Source organism: Thunnus albacares, chromosome 21 (genome assembly GCF_914725855.1).
Source record: "Thunnus albacares chromosome 21, fThuAlb1.1, whole genome shotgun sequence".
NCBI lineage: Eukaryota > Metazoa > Chordata > Actinopteri > Scombriformes > Scombridae > Thunnus > Thunnus albacares.
The window spans coordinates 9,643,449-9,661,561 of record NC_058126.1 but is presented as its reverse complement, the minus strand read 5'-3'; the positions used below and the strand labels follow the sequence as shown (position 1 = coordinate 9,661,561).

Sequence of the window (18,113 nt, the reverse complement as noted above, 5' to 3'; positions counted from 1 at the left end):
TTTTCTTGTTCTTTCTTGCTGGTTATTGAGCCGGAGCGGCAGTAGTAAACCTCCGCTGATGGAGTTTGTGGGTGGATAAGAGTGGGCTGCACTGCGGATAGAAAGCTTTGTTTCAAAACAAGCAGATGTTGTGCTGCACTTTCTAAAAAAAAAAAGAACTCCTCGGTGAGACCTTAAGGAAGGTTTTAGGTCAGGCTCCCCTGTGGACTCGATGGGGGGCCGGTTGTATTGCTCAGGAACACGTCAGCAGGGTGGATGCTGGTCAGGATGACGGTTTGGACCCTGATCTCACCCTCGGAGTTTAGACGCTGACTCAGACTTGAGTCATCAATGCTAAAACTAATGCTTTATTTTCAGCAATTAATCATTGGGTCAATAAAATGTCAGAGAGCAGTGAGAAATGCCATCACGATTTCCCAAAACAAAAGGGAATGTCTTCAAATAGCTTTTTTTGCTCCTCAACAGTCCAAAACCTGAAGATATTGAATTTACTATCATGTAAGACAAAAGAAAATCAGCAAATTCTTACAATTTATAAGCTGTAACAAGGTAATCGATTAGTTGACTAATGCTGAAATCACTTTAATCCTGCAGATAGAAACTCTAATGCTGACACGAGAAGGACACTGAGACTGTACTGCACTGACTAAAAGTCAGTGTTTTTCCAAATGTGCAAACTTTATGCATTATTCAAGAAAATTATGTTTATGAGCTGGACACAAACCTCCACCAAGCTCCTCCGGATCATCTAGAAGTGATGATGGTCGGGGACGTATTTTTGCATGTTGTGAAACTAAAATAAAATGTTCATATATTTAGAGCTGCGACAATTAATAGATTAGAGTAGTAAAATTAATTGGCAACTATTTTGATAATTGAATAATTGTTTTATTATTTTTCAAAGCCAAACTGCCAAACTGGCAAGTTTCAGCCTCTCAGATGTGATTTAATGCTCTTCTTTGTTAAACATCATGTTAATCTGATTTTCTTTGGGTTTTGGACTGTTGGTCAAACAAAACACGACATATGAAGACGTCACCTTTGACTCTGGGAAATTTAAACAGGTGTTCCTCACTATTTTTATGACATTTTACAAGTTAACGACTAATTGATTATATATTTATAAAATGTATGTTTCACCTGCCAATATCCGCTACTTGTACTTTACTTGAGTATTTCCATTTGATTCTACTTTATTTTTCCACTCCACCACATTTCAGAGGGAAATATTGTACTTTCTACTCCACTACATTTATTTGACAGCTTTAGTTACTTTTCAGATGATTTGACACAATGGATAATATAACAAACTTTTAAAATACAACACATTGTTAAAGGTGAAACCAGTGGTTTCCAACCTTTTTGGCTTTTGACGTCTTACATAAAGCAGTGTGTAGTCGGGGTCACATTTCAGATGTCTATGAGTTGTTAACAGCTCCACCAAATAGTGATTTTTCCCTCTAAACTTCTCACATGCTTTCATTTCAATAAATGTTCAAATGATCCAATATTTCACCAAAAATCAAAGATTAGAGAAAAAGTCCAAACACTGAAAACGGATTTGTGTATCAGAACTTTGTTTTTTCTTCTTTCCTCTCCCATTAATCATCTCACGACCCCTCAGATTTATCTGGTGACCCTTTGGAGGGGCCCGACCCCTAGGTTGGGAACCACTGGACTAAACTAGCTAACTGTATATAAAGTAGTTGAAACTAGCTCCACCTCCAGCAGCTACAACAGTAACATGCTGCTCTAACACTGATGCTTCACTATTAATAATCTAATGATGTCATATATAAAATCACTACTTTTACTGCAATACTTTGGGTACGTTTTACTGCTAATACTTATGTACTTAAGTAGGATTTTTCATGCAGGACTTTTACTTTTAATTGAGTATTTTTACATTGCAGTATTCGTACTTTTACCTCAGTAAATGATATGAATACTTCTTCCACCACTGCTTATATCTGCAGTATTTCTTCATGGATATTTAGTTTTGTTGTGATAAATGTCACATTATGTGCAGTAGTTTTTGTTTAGGGAGCTGATGTTGCTCCTCTTTATAGTAAACGGGTTTATTCAGTGCATCACTGAGGCCTTGTTTATAAAAAAAAATCCCCTGAAATCTCTTTGTTCTTGCTCTCCTCATATATTCACAGCCTTTGCTATGCACAGAATAACCTGTAGGCAACATTTCTCACTCCTCTGCTAAAAATCCTCCATCGGACCCCCAAAGAAAAACCCGCTCATGAGGATAATTTGATGACACTCCCTGCCACTGGTAATTTTTCATTATATCGACTCTCCAGCAGAGACCGCGCCTGCGCTCCTGCTCCCTTCCGAACAAGGCTTCACCAATCCTGGCTCTGGCTCCATCCCCGGCTCGGCGTCCCACAGGCCAGTGCTAATAAGTCGCCTAGCTGTCCAGTAATGGGGAAGTGATAGGGAGACGCCGCTGTCTCTGAAAGCCGTGAGGAAGTTGAGGAGTGACGGGGGGAAGCGCCGCGCCGGACCGCACCGCTCCACGGAGACACATCCGACAGTTGCTGTTGTTGAGTAGCCTAAAAAGGCGCATAGTGATGGAGAGAAAGGTATGGATGGTTATATGCTACCTTGTGATACATTAGCACATTTGTTTTATTCCTCATCACTTTGCCTCGCTGAGTATCCGCATCCACCATTAAAACTATTCTTTATATATTTTTCTTTATGCTGCCAGCAGGATTAGTGCGCACCGGAGTTTTTTCCTCGTTTTGCTGTAATTTATTGTGCATCCCCTCAAAAAAAAAAAAAAAAAAAAAAAAAAAAAAAGATGCTAGGATTATTTCTGCACCTCGTGGTGTATTTATGCTTATTCCGAGGCATGGTGCACAATGTATTTGAGCATATTGAGCAGGGAGTGGGATGTGGTTGGGAATATTTAAGGGGACTGTAGGCTACAGTGGCTCTCTCTCTCTGTCTCTCTCTTTCCCTCTCTCCCTCTCTCTCTCTCTCTCTCTCTCTCTCTCTCTCTCTCTGCCTGTCTGCATCATCACACAGCACACTGTATAGTTGCAGCACCTCACCCCTCCACCTCCACCTCCCACCCCTCCCCGTTTTCCAGCCGACGCAGACACCAGCGCGGCTTGTTAACCTTGACTGGTGTGGGAAACAGACACTTGAGGAGTGGATGTTGGTGGTGGTGGTGGTGGTGGTGGGAGGGGGATGCACGGTGAAGCCCCGCTGCAGACAGTGTGTATGGACCGTCCTCTCACCTCTCTTTACGCAAGCTTTTTAATTCACCCCCCCCCCCCCCCACCCCCCCTTTCCTGTCCCCTCCATCCCCCCTCTTTGATTCAGGGCGCACACACGGTGGTATAATGGTGCTTCATGTAGGGCTGTTGGCAGTGCTGGAAAAAGTATTCAAGTAGGCTACTGTACTGTATACTGGAGTATTTCCATTTCATGCTACTTTATACTTCCACTTCACTACATTTCAGAGGGAAATATTGTACTTTCTACTCCACTACATTTATTTGACAGCTTTAGTTACTTTTCAGATGATTTGACACAATGGATAATATAACAAGCTTTTAAAATACAACACATTTTTAAAGATGAAACCAGTGGTTTCCAATCCTTTTGGCTTTTGACGTCTTATATAAAGCAGTGTGTAGTCGGGGTCAGATGTCTATGAGTTGTTAACAGCTCCACCAAATAGTGATTTTTCCCTCTAAACTTCTCACATGCTTTCATTTCAATAAATGTTCAAATGATCCAATATTTCACCAAAAATCAAAGATTGGAGAAAAAGTCCAAAAACTGAAAACAGATTTATGTATCAGAACTTTGTTTTTATTTCTTTCCTCTCCCATGAATCATCTCACGACCTCTCAGATTTATCTGGTGACCCTTTGGAGGGGCCCAATGCCTAGGTTGGGAACCACTGGACCAAACTAGCTAACTGTATATTAAGTAGTTCAAACTAGCTCCACGTCCAGTATAATCTCTAATATAATCTAATGATGTCATATATAATAATATATCAGTTAGAGGGACCAAACCACTACTTTTACTGCGATACTTTAACTACATTTTGCTGCTGGTACTTATGTACTTAGGAAGGATTTTTCATGCAGGACTTTTACTTATAATTGAGTATTTTTACATCACTGTATTGATACTTTTACTTAAGTAAAGGGTCTGAATACTTCTTCCACCACTGGCTGTTGATGCCACACACGTCTGCAAGTGTGTTTTTGGATCTGGCAGGAAAAGTTTCAGTTTCACTGTGTTAATCTGCTGGCAGGCTGTGGCTGCTCACAGCAGCAGGAGAGGAATTTGGGGTGTAGGGTTGAAGCCAGATCTACTTTTGCTGATCCAAAGGAAAATCTAATTTTTATATTGTAGCCTGCACAATGTTGTCTTTAGTTGGAACTAGAGCCACTTTTTTGACTGTTTATAGGAGCTTAATGTCCATAAAGCCACTAGGGTTAGTAGTAAAGGAATTTTCAACATTTTTGGGAAATATGCTTTTTCGGTGGATTTGAAGTCGGGTATCTCTTGTGTCTGTAAGGCAAATATGAAGCTACAGCTGGTTAGCTTGGCTTAGGTGAGGACACAGAAGTAACAAAGTGATTCACATTCAGTGGTGGAAGAAGTATTCAGATCCTTTACTTAAGTAAATTATAGCAATGTAAAAATACTCCATTACAAGTTAAAGTCCTGCATGAAAAATCCTATTTAAGTAAAAGTACATAAGTATTAACAGCTTGATATAGTTAAAGTACTGCAGTAAAAGTAGTGGTTTGGTCCCTCTGACTGATATATTATTATATATGACATCATATTAGAGATTATACAGGTGGTGGAGGTGGAGCTAGTTTGAACTACTTTATACACAGTTAGCTAGTTTGGTCTAGTGGTTCCCAACCTAGGCGTCGGGCCCCTCCAAACAGTCACCAGATAAATCTGAGGGGTCGTGAGATGATTAATGGGAGAGGAAAGAAGAAAAAACAAAGTTCTGATACACAAATCTGTTTTCAGTTTATGGACTTTTTCTCTGATTTTTGATTTTTGGTGAAATATTGGATCATTTGAACATTTATTGAAATGAAACCATGTGAGAAGTTTGGAGGGAAAAATCACTATTTGGTGGAGCTGTTAACAACTCATAGACATCTGAAATGTGACCCCGACCACACACTGCTTTTTGTAAGACGTCAAAAGCCAAAAAGGTTAGAAACCACTGGTTTCACCTTTAACAATGTGTTGTATTTTAAAAGTTTGTTATATTATCCATTGTGTCAAATCTTCATCTGAAAAGTAACTAAAGCTGTCAAATAAATGTAGTGAAGTAGAAAGTACAATATTTCCCTCTGAAATGTAGTGGAGTGGAAGTACAAAGTAGCATGAAATGGAAACACTCAAGTAAAGTACAAGTACCTCAAAATTGTACTTAAAGGTATACTATGCAGGATTTGTCGGTTGGTGTTTGTAAACACAACATTCAAAGTTGATCCCTCCTCCCTGGCTCGGCCAGAGCGAGCTGAGAGTGAATGAAGGGAGCGATCAGCGCTGGCGAGAACAAACCAGCGAATCAGATAAATAAAACATTATTTTCTGATTGTTTTGCCTCTGCACAACCCTGCGGGAAGGTGCCACCTTGCCAGATATCGTGTGAATGCAGAGCTTCATCCTGTCCGCTGTGGCCTCTCTGCTCTGCGTGTGTGTAGCTCAGCCCCGCCCTCGGTCAAGCAGACACACAGACCTGCTGCTCTTTATACGTCCATGACACAGAGACAGAGAGCAGAGCCGAGCAGAGGAGAGAGACGGAGACAGAGATGTAACCTGGTTGCTATGCTACGAGTCCCGACCTCACACCCTGCACGTAGTTTCTGTGGGCTACACACCCACTGCTCAAAGGTTGACGCCCAGAAACTTAACGTACAGCAAAATAATAAGAAAGTAATAAAATACAGGCAGAGGGCAGAGTCTCTGTAGATAAATACAACGCCACACAGTTCTAGTGGGTCATTAGTGATGATTGAGAGGGTTTATTTTTGTATGAGTTTATACATGCTTTTTAGGAAATTCTTCATAGTATACCTTTAAGTACAGTACTTGAGTAAATATAATTAGTTACTTTCCACCACTGTTCACATGTTATATCTTGTTTGTTTTATCACCTCTTGAGTGTAGTCTTAACTATGATGCTACAACTAGCAGCCCATTAGCTTAGCTTAGCATAAAGATTGGAAACAAAGCAGAAACAGCTGGCCTAACTGGGTGCAGTGACCTAGAAATAGTCTGTCACATATCTCCCCGTAAAAACCACAATGTGTTGTTTTGTGCACTTTAGCTTTTGTATTGATTAAACAAACAAGATATAACGTGTCAATTTGTGAGTTTTAGCGGTGCGGTAGGCAGATTGTTGTTACCTTTGGACAGAGCCTGGCTAGCTGCCCTCTCACCCCCCACCTGTTTTCAGCCTTTGTGCTAAACTAAGCTAACTGGCTGCTGGCTGTATAGCTTCATATTTACTGTACAGATATGAGCATGGCTTTAAAAATTGAATATTGGGCATTAACATTTTATATTTAGCCTGCTCATGAAATACATGCAGTATTTAATGACAGTTATTTTATGATATCTGCTTACCAAGGATTCGCAACACTTTTAGTTGATCCCCTTTACATTTTTACTTAATCACATTAGCTAGAAAAATAGGTTTTTGTGACAATATTTTGTTTCTTCCATCATCACATTCTTACTCCCACGGTGCAGATGGCAGCTCAGTAAAACCTAAAAGCTTAGAGGAGTTTAAGAGTGTTGAAAACTTTCAGTCAGCATGTGTTTTTTTTTTAAATGTTTTTGTTTTTTTGAGGGCGTTCATCTGCGTACAGTAACTGTAAATGTGTTGCCACTGAATTTATTGCACATTTTACAGGTTTCTCTGGTCTCTCGCCTCTCTTTCTCTCTCCCTGCTCGGGTTTCATGTGCAGAACCGTCGAGTTATAGAGGACTTGGTGACTCAGCTGCTTGCTAATTCCAAAGAGCACTTTAATTGCTGATTTGGGTGCAATTAGTCAACAAAGAATATTACATAACCACTCTTTCCATACATTTAGCCTTTCAGAAGTGATTCAGTTCATATTAGCTGTGTGCAAAGACATTTTCCAGACAGGATGTACATTAAATTTCCATGCATGATGGTTCAGGAATGTGCCACCTCTTCTGCTTTTACTCTCTGTTCAGTTTTATCTTGCATTGAAGCCTGTTCAGGAGGCGATTGTGCTACTTGTTAATTGGTTATCTTTTTTTTTTTTTTTAAATAGAAAGAGGCATGAATAACGAGATGCTTTTTTCAGGCGCACTCTCTCTAGAAAAATAGGACTAAAATAGCTGAATTTCAAACTGCAGTCTTCCCTGACCCAGCTGCTGGCACAGATATTCCCTTCAGTAGAAAGAAAAGGAGAACAGTCCCATTAGTATGCAAGGTACCGTCACAGCTCCTGAGGTCTGGTAGCGGATCAGAGGATCAGCTCCTTTTACAGTCTGCTGAATGCTTGACCTGGCTTTTTAAGGAAAGCTGCACAGGATCCCCCCTCACTCACACACACACTCACACACACACTCACACACTCAAACACTTATACACACCCCAGTCACCCACTCTGCTCAGTGATGTTTGAAAATTTAGTTTGGAAGTCTCATCAAGGTTAATCAGTGTTGTAGTGAGAGTACTGTTTCAGCTCTGGAGTTCGTCAAACTTTATTTTTTCACACTTAATTTCTCCACCAGCGGTGATTCAACAGACTGGAAGCCGTACACGTTTGGCTTTGTTTCCTAAATAGCAGGTCACCCAATTAAATACTCCCTGGCTTTGTGTTTTGTGTTATTTGTAGGGATAAATGGACAATGGAGCACTTCCTTTTTTGGCTGGTTAGGAATGTGCTGCCTCAATGGCTGTTTGTTACCCCGGAAACAAATGAGCTTACAGTAAAACTTATGAATGTCATAGATTTCACTAAATATTAGAGTTGAAACAATCACCGGTAATCCATACTTTGAATATCTAATCTGCAGAAAATTTATCGGAAACCATTTTCATAATAGCATCAATCATATTTTTTTAAGCAAAAATGACAAAAAAAATGCTGGTTTCAGCTTCTAAAGTGTGAAGATTTGCTGCTTTTCTTTGTCTTTTATGATATTAAATTAAATATCCTTGAGTTTTGGACTGTTACTGAGAGAAAATGTGACAAATGTGACTGGTGTTTTTCCACTATTTTCATAGAAATAACCATTAGTTGCACCCCTAGTAAATATTATAAAAGTTAAGTATCATTTCTCACCAATACTAATATGTTAATATCTCTAAAACTGCATTACAGCTATGCAGTGTTTGACATGTCACAGTGCAAAATACAGCAGACTGTGCTGCACACAGAGGTGCATCTCAGGCATGTAGCATATTTATTGCCTCAATACTGCAGATAAATGCAACACAGTCCCCAAGCTATAAAAACTATCCGCACATGTTCCCTCTAACCTTCACTGTGTCATTTCCACAGTGAGATTATAGATCTTTATGGTTTTAAATAGAGCGCTTTGTAACCTAATTACACATGGCTGCCGCCCTGCCTACCAACAGATTATAACAGCGTTTTTTAATCACTGGGATCTTACCTAAAGCACTAGTTGTGGGTTTTTTTTCCAGTTGTATATTACTCCCATTTATAATGTATAGTTGTCTAATGAGATTCTGCGCCCTGAGACAAACCGTCTGGGTCCTAATTGCGCTACAGTTCACCGAGCAGCTGGTCGACTCATTTAGATGTTAACACTCAATACTGCAGCATACTCTGATGTAGAGCGTCGAACATTAGTTATATGTTGATGGCAGAGCTGAGACTTGTAAATAAATGTCAAAAGCTTTTATAAAAACAGCGTACAACAGCAAAATAATTTTAAAGATATTGATGAAAGTTGTTTCTTTACTGATCTGGATCAGGTTTTTATGAATGTCTGTATCACTATCTCTGTCTGATACAGAAGCATGCATGTGAACAGTATGTTTTATGTCTGCAACCAACAATAATTTGAATTTTCACTTAATCTGCTGGTTATTTTTTGCAATTACTCTGTTAATTGTCTATAAAATGTCAGAAAATCGTTTCAACAAGCCAGAAATGAAGATCTGATCATCACCCCAAAACCTAAAGATATTAAAATTTACTATCACATAAGACAAGAAAAGCAGCAAATCTGCACATTTTGAGAAGCTGGGATGTTTCATTTTCCTTGAAAATTTGCCAAACTGATTAATGGATTATAAAAATAGTTGCAGATTAATTTTCCGGTTATCCACAAATAGATGAATCAGATTTCACCGTGTGCACAGTTGGTGTCTTAAAGTCTGTCTGTATGTATAGGGACAGGTACTGTCGGATTAGAGGAAGAGCGTTAGTGTGGTTATTGTGATCCTGGTGAAACTGAAAGTCGATTTTATTTGTCTTTTTTTTAATTTAAACCACATCCTGTGTGTGAAATTCTTTAAAGGAACAGTTCAGTGCGAAGATGAGCTAAAATGATTATTTGAAATTCATGTTTTTTTGCACTTTATTAGCAAATCCAAGGACATTTTTTCTTTTTGTTGTATCTTGTAGTAACATATCATAACATCATGTGGACTTACAAGACATATAAGACACTAAAAATGCCATTACAGTGATGAAACATTAGTCATTGCACTTAACATTAGACTGCAAACAAAGAACTCTTCCTCCTCTGCCGAGCTCTACAAATAAAATCTGTTATCTATTTTAATCCTATCCAATTTATCCTATTTTAAAGCACAACTTATGTTTGTTTTAAATAATCCAACCAGAAAAACTAGAATTAAACCCTCATATAATGAACAACACTGTATTATATTTATTCGACTGTGCATAAACAGTTTCTATTCACTTCATTTGTCTAATTGCTGCTCGGATGGTGTCTGTCGGGTGACGTTTTGACATGAAAATTCATTCCCTCATTCATTCATCGAGCGGGTCCTTTTATGTGCTGTGTTAAATTCACAGTGCAAATATGGCAGCAGTCGTTTTTTTTTTTTTTTCAGGCCACCTCTCAGCCTCCTCTTCTGTGCCTCTCCGTGTCTGATTTTCATCTCTTTGGATTTGGAGTTGTCGTCTCGATATGGCCCTCGCACATACCAATCTTGCCCTCGTTCTGTCGGCTCTATCTCCCATCCTGCCTGGGCAGAGTGGTGCTGAAAGATCAGGGCTAATACTTCGCTTGGATACAGAGTAGGAAAGAGGAAGGAGGAGGGGGCGAAGGGGTGGTGGTGGGGAAGGGGGGTTGTGAGGGGAGAGTTTGTAGTGGAGGAATTATTGAGAGTATCCTGCCAGGTTTATTTTTCATCCCGTGGAATTTTACATAGTAGCTGGGTTCACTGACTGTTTTTCACTGTGTGTTTGTGTCAAAGCTGACCCCGCTGATCTTAGCGCTGTGAGTAACACCGCTCACTGAAGCCTTTTCCACCTCTAAAATAAGCATTTCTCTTTTAGTTTTACAGTTTAAACTCTGGAATAGTTCCTGCATCTCTCTCTGTTCACCAGCTGCTGCTCCAGTTTTTTAAGTCGCTCCCACCGGATTGGCTGTTAGCTTTGGACGCGAGGCAGATTATCCCGTTGTCATGGCTACAACAAACAGGAAATGCCCTCAAGCAGGTAATGCTTCTGGGGTTGTTCCGGTGTCGCTGCTGCTGCTGCTGCTGCTGCTGCTGCGGGGAAACTCAGCTCATTACAGTTGCTCAGTCTTATCTGCTCCCACAATGCCTCCTTTTTTAGGGCGACGGGCGCTGCCAGGGAGCTCGACCATAAACGTCGTCTGGATAAAGATGCTTTGTCCCAAACAAGCCTTGAAATCCAAGGTCGACCCTAAACTCCTTATCTGCAGCTTCGTAGGTTAGGTGCTTAACATAGTTCGGAACAAAAATATCCACAGGAGCGCCGTCGCTTTGTGCAGCCCGCTTTCCTCGCAGTATATTGTGTCAAATCACTTTGATCGCAGAATATCAGCAGATGCCCTATTATTCCCAGCCGTCATGGGAGACTTCTCTTTCTCCGCGGGTTCCTCTTCATTACATATGCCCAGCTTCTCGAAAAAATCGGCCCTGAAATGTACTTCTCCTTAATCCCCCTCAGTGAAGGTGCAGGTCTGGGTGCTTTTGTACAGTCCCTTTGATGGTGGCTGATGGCCATTGAGTAGCTTTCCGAGAGCTCCGGCCTTTAAGCAGCTTGAGCTTGGTTTTTGTGTGCAGCTCTTAAACTGAAGAAAGAGAAAAGAGAGGGGCCCAGCAGTGGGAGGGAATCCGACTTTATTCCTTGCCCTCGGTACAGTCCATATTCCCCCCCTAGCGCACCCCATCTGTCTGTGACAATAATGTTGACGAGGGCAGGTTTGTGGTTTCTGGAATGTAAACTTTGCCACTGGGAACGGCACGCTATACGTCAGCGCTGCTATATGCTTTTATTCTTTGTATACTCTTCTGTTTCTTGCTTTTTTTTTTTTTTTTCTTCCTGTGTCAGGCTAATTGTTAAGAGGTTGCAGACAGAAGCCTCGACCATCACAGTATGGATTTCTTTTTCTTTCTTTTTATTCAGCTCAGCCTATTGTTGTTGCACAGCGGCATCAGCTACAGAAGAGAGAAGCAATTATACACATTATACTAAACCAAGCTCTCTTTTTTTTTTTACCAATAATAAACTGCATATTGTGTTATTTTGAAAAAAAATATACACTGAAAATATAAACTACAACTTTAGCGGTTGTACAGAGAATTTATTATGATATTTCTGCCAATTTGGGATCTTTAATTGAATTCTTACAGCAGCTATTTCTAACACGCAGCCCTCAAAATGAGCCAACGACCCTGCATAATGAAAATGAATGAGGTTGTGAAAATCTGTGAATATTTTATAGAGGCTTGAAGAGGTGAAAGTATCCGGCATTTATTCAGTAAATAAGAAAATTAGAGATTATTATTCTCTTTCTTATTTCTTAAATCATGTCACTTCCTGGTTGAATACTGCTGCTTATACACTGTAAACAGATGATGCAGCCCTGTGTTGCAGGATAGAAAACAGACTTTATTTAGCATGTCTCTTAGTGTGTGTGTGTGTGTGTGTGTGTGTGTGTGTGTGTGTGTGTGTGTGTGTGTGTGTGTGTGTGTGTGTGTGTGTGTGCGCGCTCTCTGTATCTCCCTCTTGTGGCCAAATAAGGAAGTGAAGCTGTTGGAAAAAAACACACTGGAAGATGCTTAAAAAAATGAAACCAGTGATTAGAATTTGGCTCCTACTGAAATAACTCAGCCATTAAATCTTTAAATGTTATTTTTACTGTACCCTGTGGCCACGTGGTTGCCATTTTTGTCTATTTATTCCCAGTGCAACCAGTCCCTGAACATGGATCCTGCCTTCCATTCAAACAGTCAACACCTTCCTCCCTCCCTCTCTGCCCGCCTGGCTGTTTGCTCCCTCTGTTGGTCATCAATAATACTACTGCTGCTCCCTTACCCCCTGTTAGCCCCCCTTTACCCCCCTGTCTGCTACACACTGGGACATTACCATTTGGTGAGACTGACTGGCTTTGGTGAGGGAGACGGCGGGGGTCCGGCAGGGGGTACTCCTGCGCTCAATGGTCTCTTTTGCATCGCCGGAGCTGCTGGATCTCTTTGTTATCGTTGAACGCCCACGTGCTGTTGCTGGAGAAACGGGAGATCGGCACAATCTCTGAATCTGCATGGATAAGCTCCGCGTGTTGAGCTCTTGACCTTGCGGGAAATCGAGACGCGCACCGTGTGTGTGTGCGTGTGTGTGTGTGTTAGTGTGTGTGTGTGACTAATAAATTTAAAGCCCGTGACATTTGTTATGTAATTCAAGGTTAATCTAACACATAGCATCATCGTGGAGTGATATTGTAGCAGTTTTTGACTGCAGCGAGAGATCACAGCTGGATTAAGGCAGCAGGAAGAGATTTTACAGTGAGGTTTGGGTTCCTCCGTAGTGAATAAATGACAGCTGCAGTGCGCTCATCTCAACAGCAAGTGTCACCAGCGAGCAGGCTAATGCTACAAGCTGCCAGCAACACATGGGAGGGCCAACGTTTGCCTATCGATAAGTCGATTCCAATAATCAAGGGTGTGAAGGAAGTTTGAAGGACATACACTGAAATCATTGGATTGTTTCCATATCCTACATATGTTTATATCACGTGTGTAATGAGGAATATGTATTCAATTTCCTTCTTAAAAAAGAAAGCTTGAGTCCTCCCTCTGAGGGACGTTGCATCCTCCAGAAGGTCGTGACCTCTAGCTTAGAGGTCACAGGCCCACTTACCATCTGTCCATACAATAATGATAATATCTGCAGAGTTTTCTTCAACATATATTCCTTGGGCCATCTGTTAAGAAACACACTCGTCAAAATCTGAAGATAACCGGAGGACACGTTTGCTCCTTTTGGTGCCTTTTTGCATTAAATATATTCTCCATCTGTTAAAACTGTTGAGGGTAATTTTCTTTCTACTTTGACACCTGATTCGACACTTTTCTGCCGCTTTCACACCTGCACAACAGAGGAAGAGGAAACAATAACAGTGACAATTTGCCATCATGTGTCATAAGCCAAGCCCCCTTTGAATCTGCCCCACTTCACCTCCTTTGTCATTCAAATAACCTCATGAATATTTTCTCTCTCCCTGATCTGACGGCTGTGAGAAGAAGGGAGGGAGAAAAGAGGGCTGGAGAAGAAGGAGGTAGAGGCACAGAGACATGAAAGAGTCGTAATCTTCAACGTGGCGTGGTTTTTAGTCAGAGTAATGACCTGTGTGGCGACAGGCGAAGCTCGGGCTCGTGCGTAATTGGAGTGTGAGACGGCATGTCGCATCACAACCCAGAAATCACAACACACACACACAAATGCTTCCACTGTGCCTCAATAAGTCCTTTCTTTATTTCTCCCAGCACATCCTCCTGTCCTTGAAGGGATGATCTGCTTTTTCCACATTTTTCCAGGGCTTTCAGTCTTCTGCATTTTGAAAGAAAAGCTTTGAGAAAGCAGCCTGCGAGAAATCACAACAGAGCCTAATTACATGTGTCAAGCAACACAGTCACCTTTTTGTTTTGTTTTTGACCTCAGCAGACCTGAGGAGAACTTTTATTTTGACATAAAGGACATAAGCAGTAAGACAATCATAAAATAAAAATTTCATCATCTAGAATGAACAGACACCACATGAGACATAAAGCATTTACACAGACAGGCAGAATAAAACATAAAATAACAATAAAATAAATAAATCATAAATAAAAACATTGACTAAGCGATTGTTAGTTTTTAAGAGATTCCACTGGTCAGATCATTTTCTAGTAACACAAAGATTTTCATTCATTTCAGGGACTTAATATAGTTATGTTTCATTACAGTAGCACGTGAAGATGGGTGGGGTCTTTATAAATTTAGCCTTATGAATAAAGAATTTCCTAGAATAAGTAAAACATTAGTAAAACATTGACCTTTAGATCTTATATTTTGTCTTCTAATAATACACCAAAATGAATATTATTATGATCTATAACAGGCATCGCTGTGGTTTTGCTACTTAACTATTCCGCGATTTGTCTCCAGAATAACTGTGTACGAGAGCATGAAACAAAGAGATGTCTGTTGTTTCAATATCACCTTTACAGAAAACACATTCATTGCTCTTAAAGCCTAATCTGAATCTTAAAAAATCACTTTAAGAGTAGAAATCATTCATTACTTTATAGTGTCTTTTGTTTTGGGTGAAACCGGGTGTTTGTAGAACTTCATTATCAGTTTAGATACTGTTGGTTGGTCAAAGATATTCAAAATATTATTTCTACAAGACTGAGCAGGGTAAAAAAAAGCGTCAGAGTCACACAGTCACCTTGCTGTGCCGACCAGCCTGTTTGTTTGCCATTACACTGTAGCCGTGCAGGACTCGCAGCCTGAATGTAGCCTCTGGGCCGACTAGTGGGTGAAAGGTAAAGCTAATGAGGCGAGTGGAGGAAATACTCGTAACCTATGAATGCACTCCTGACAAAGGCCAGCACTGAAACACAGGAAATGAAGGTGCTCTTGACGTGGCCTTCTCCTTTTGTGAAGTGGCTTTAGAGCACATTAGCTCGCCTATTGTGAGGAATGCTTTGCACTCAAAGGGCCCGATATAATTTGCCTGACTTTTAGTGGCTTTGCTTCCAGTTGTGAATCATCATCATCGTCATCATCATCATGTCATAACTCCCTTATATATGGCAGTTTGTTTCTGTGTACACATGTAGGGGAAAACCAGGTCGAAAGTAACACCGGACAAAAATAACATGGTGATTTTCTCTGAGCTCGTATAAATATGATATGTCTAATTGTGTCAGCATGTATAGCAAGCAACACATAACAGAACTGTGAAAAATCATGTGGATACGTCAAACTTTCACAAAGTTTTACCCAAAAAACTGTTTTCAACCAAAGTAAGTAAATTCACTCAAGCGGTACATTTTTTTTGTTGTGATTTTATTGTTTCATGTGTTGTCGTGGTGATCATTTGACAGATTATTTTGTATTTTTACAAATCCTGAAGTTTGCCATGTCAGAGTTTTTCAGTATAGAAGCAAGTCGGGTTTAACTGTCAGGAGTCATCGTCGGGTCAATTTGTAACAGCTGTTTCTGTCGTCCCTCGACAGTAACAACGAGCTTAAAATAAATTATATTTAACTGTAAATAACTTGATATGCTTCGAAGCAGGAATGGGCTGATCTTTATATGTCTAAATGTCATCATCTATGTTCTAAAAATGAATTTCAATGATTTTTTTATTAAGATAAAGGACTTAATATTATTGCAGTTACATATTAACAAGGACATTGTCAGACATTTCTAATAAAAACAAGAATAATATAAACAATTCAAGTTCATACTGTTGTGTTATTTTCATCCCGACTGATGGGGTTGAAAGTAACAACACGCAACTTCCATTCAAAGTCAAATCATACTGAAGTCATTCCACATTTTTTATAATAGCACCACGTAATGATTGAACACACGTGTGAGTTGTTGGTCACGACGAAAATTAGTTCCTGTCTGTAACTTTATCTATTTAAAATGACGTTTATCTGAAAAGTGCTACTTTCGTGCTGGTCCCCCCCCCCTATTAATGATATGCAGCGTGGCCCCTTTAAGAGCCCAATGTCCTTTTTTGAGAATGAGCCCAGACGCGGAGCTCTGTGTGTGCTGACCGTGGCCTCTGGGTTGGTCAGCGGGGGGAAACTGCAGCAGAGGAAGGACTTACTGATCCTAACCTCCCCAGCCCCTGTTTAGACCAAACGGCAGCCTCACCACGCTGCATGCCCTTATCTTCCAATGGAATGCAACAGCTGTGCGGGGGAGAGGCAGGGTGGGCTGGCTGAAACCCCCTTGCCAGACCCCCGCACAGCTCTCCCCCCCCCTACCCCCCCCTCACACACACACACACACCACCACCACCACCACCACCACCCCAACCAAGGGACGTGCCGGGCTCCTGAAAGGCAGCTCAACTAAAAAGTGAGCTAGACACAGTGAGAGACTCGGCAGGGCTGCTGCACATTCAAAATAGTGGGAGAGGGAGGGAAGAGAGAGAGAGAGAGAGAGAGAGAGAGAGAGAGAAGGAGAGTCAGGGACAGGCAGTGCTGAAAAGGAGAGCACAAAGAGAAGGAAAGTGGAGCAGGGGAGGGGAACAGGAGGCTGGGTGAAGGGAGAGGGAAAGACAAAAGAAGGAGAGGGGAGACATAGCAGGGTGAACGGAGGGGACTGAGCAAATGGCTACGGAGGAGACGGCGGGGGGAGCCAGGAAAGCCACCAAGAGCAAACTGTTTGAGTTCCTGGTCCATGGAGTGGTGAGTGGCGCTGTCCGTCATTCCCGTGAAGGGAGCTGGGCTCTGGCATGCATCTGTGTGCGCGTCTGTGTGTGCAACTGCTGCTCAAGTGTGTGTGTGTATGTGTGTGTGTGTGTGTGTGTGTGTGTGCATGAGTCGGCGCAGCAGCAGCAGCAGCAGTCTGTGTGTGAGAGATAGCTGGGTAAGCTGGCCATGTGAAGGTTATTTCCAGCCCCCTGGATTCCAGCCTGTTAGGAGATGGCTTGAAAGAACAAGAAGTGGAGCAGCATGGATGGATGGAGCTGAGCAGGGGAAGGATGGGTAGCAGCAAGGATTTCAAACACAGAAATGGATAATTGTAGATGTAGAAGCTAAAGCAGCAGCAAGCAAGCAAGCAAGCAGCAGCAGCAGCAGAAGAGAAGCGGCGAAAAAGCAGCCAGCTCCCCCTTCGGCTAACGGAGGAGCTCACTGAGCATGCTTCCCTGGGAGTCACAGAGAGAGAACGGGGGAAATGACGAGTCCACTCAAAACAACACACACAGAGCAGCCTTCCAGGCAGCGTGTTATTGGTTGGTGGAGGGATTTGAACCTGTAAGGTCACGAGACAAAGCAGGCGGCCAATCCTGGAAATCATGCAGAACAATCAGTCCATTCATGTGAAGCTAGCGTGAAATGTCAAGTCAAGTGTTGCTTATGGTTAGAGGTTAGGCAACTATTACCATAAGCCTCGTACAGTGCTGCACATTAATAACAGAACATGGAGTACAGTGGCGGTTTGTTTTGCCAATGAGCTGAATGAATTAGCGGATTCAGGCTGTAAAAGTCCGGTCACTTATACTTTGTTGTTGAAAGTTTGAACGGATGTGACTTTGATAGCTAAACTGACTCAAGCGTGTGAATAAACTGGTCATTTATGGCGTGTTTTACCCCTTAATATGAAGCCTGTGACCCCTCATCACAGGTCGCATGTCCACGAGTCCCTTCTCAGTTAAGTATTTTTGGGGGGTATTTTGTTATTTTATTACAGAGATGACAGAAAATAAGCTGAGAGAGAGAGATGAGGAATGACATGCGACAAAAACACCCTGGACGTTGTGGCTCTTGATTGGTGCCTTAAACCCCTAGTCCACCGCGATGCCCCTCATTTGAATACTTTTTACATCCCTGAAGGTGTAAAAAAAAAAACATA

At 41.3% G+C, this 18,113-nt stretch overlaps 1 protein-coding gene across 5 annotated transcripts in view; it reads left to right on the top strand.

Annotated features, from left to right (window-relative positions):
* The first annotated feature begins 2,349 nt into the window (after positions 1-2,349).
* smarcd3b (SWI/SNF related, matrix associated, actin dependent regulator of chromatin, subfamily d, member 3b) overlaps positions 2,350-18,113 on the top strand; it is a 43,213-nt gene continuing 27,449 nt past the window's right edge. For 3 of the 5 annotated variants that reach the window (XM_044339554.1, XM_044339551.1, XM_044339550.1), the window contains exon 1: positions 16,577-16,945. In XM_044339554.1, the coding sequence (XP_044195489.1) occupies positions 16,868-16,945 (78 nt within the window). In that variant the 5' untranslated portion in view covers positions 16,577-16,867. Of the gene's footprint in view, positions 2,595-16,576; positions 16,946-18,113 lie in introns of those variants that run through there. The other 2 variants (XM_044339552.1, XM_044339553.1) reach the window with 2 other exon arrangements.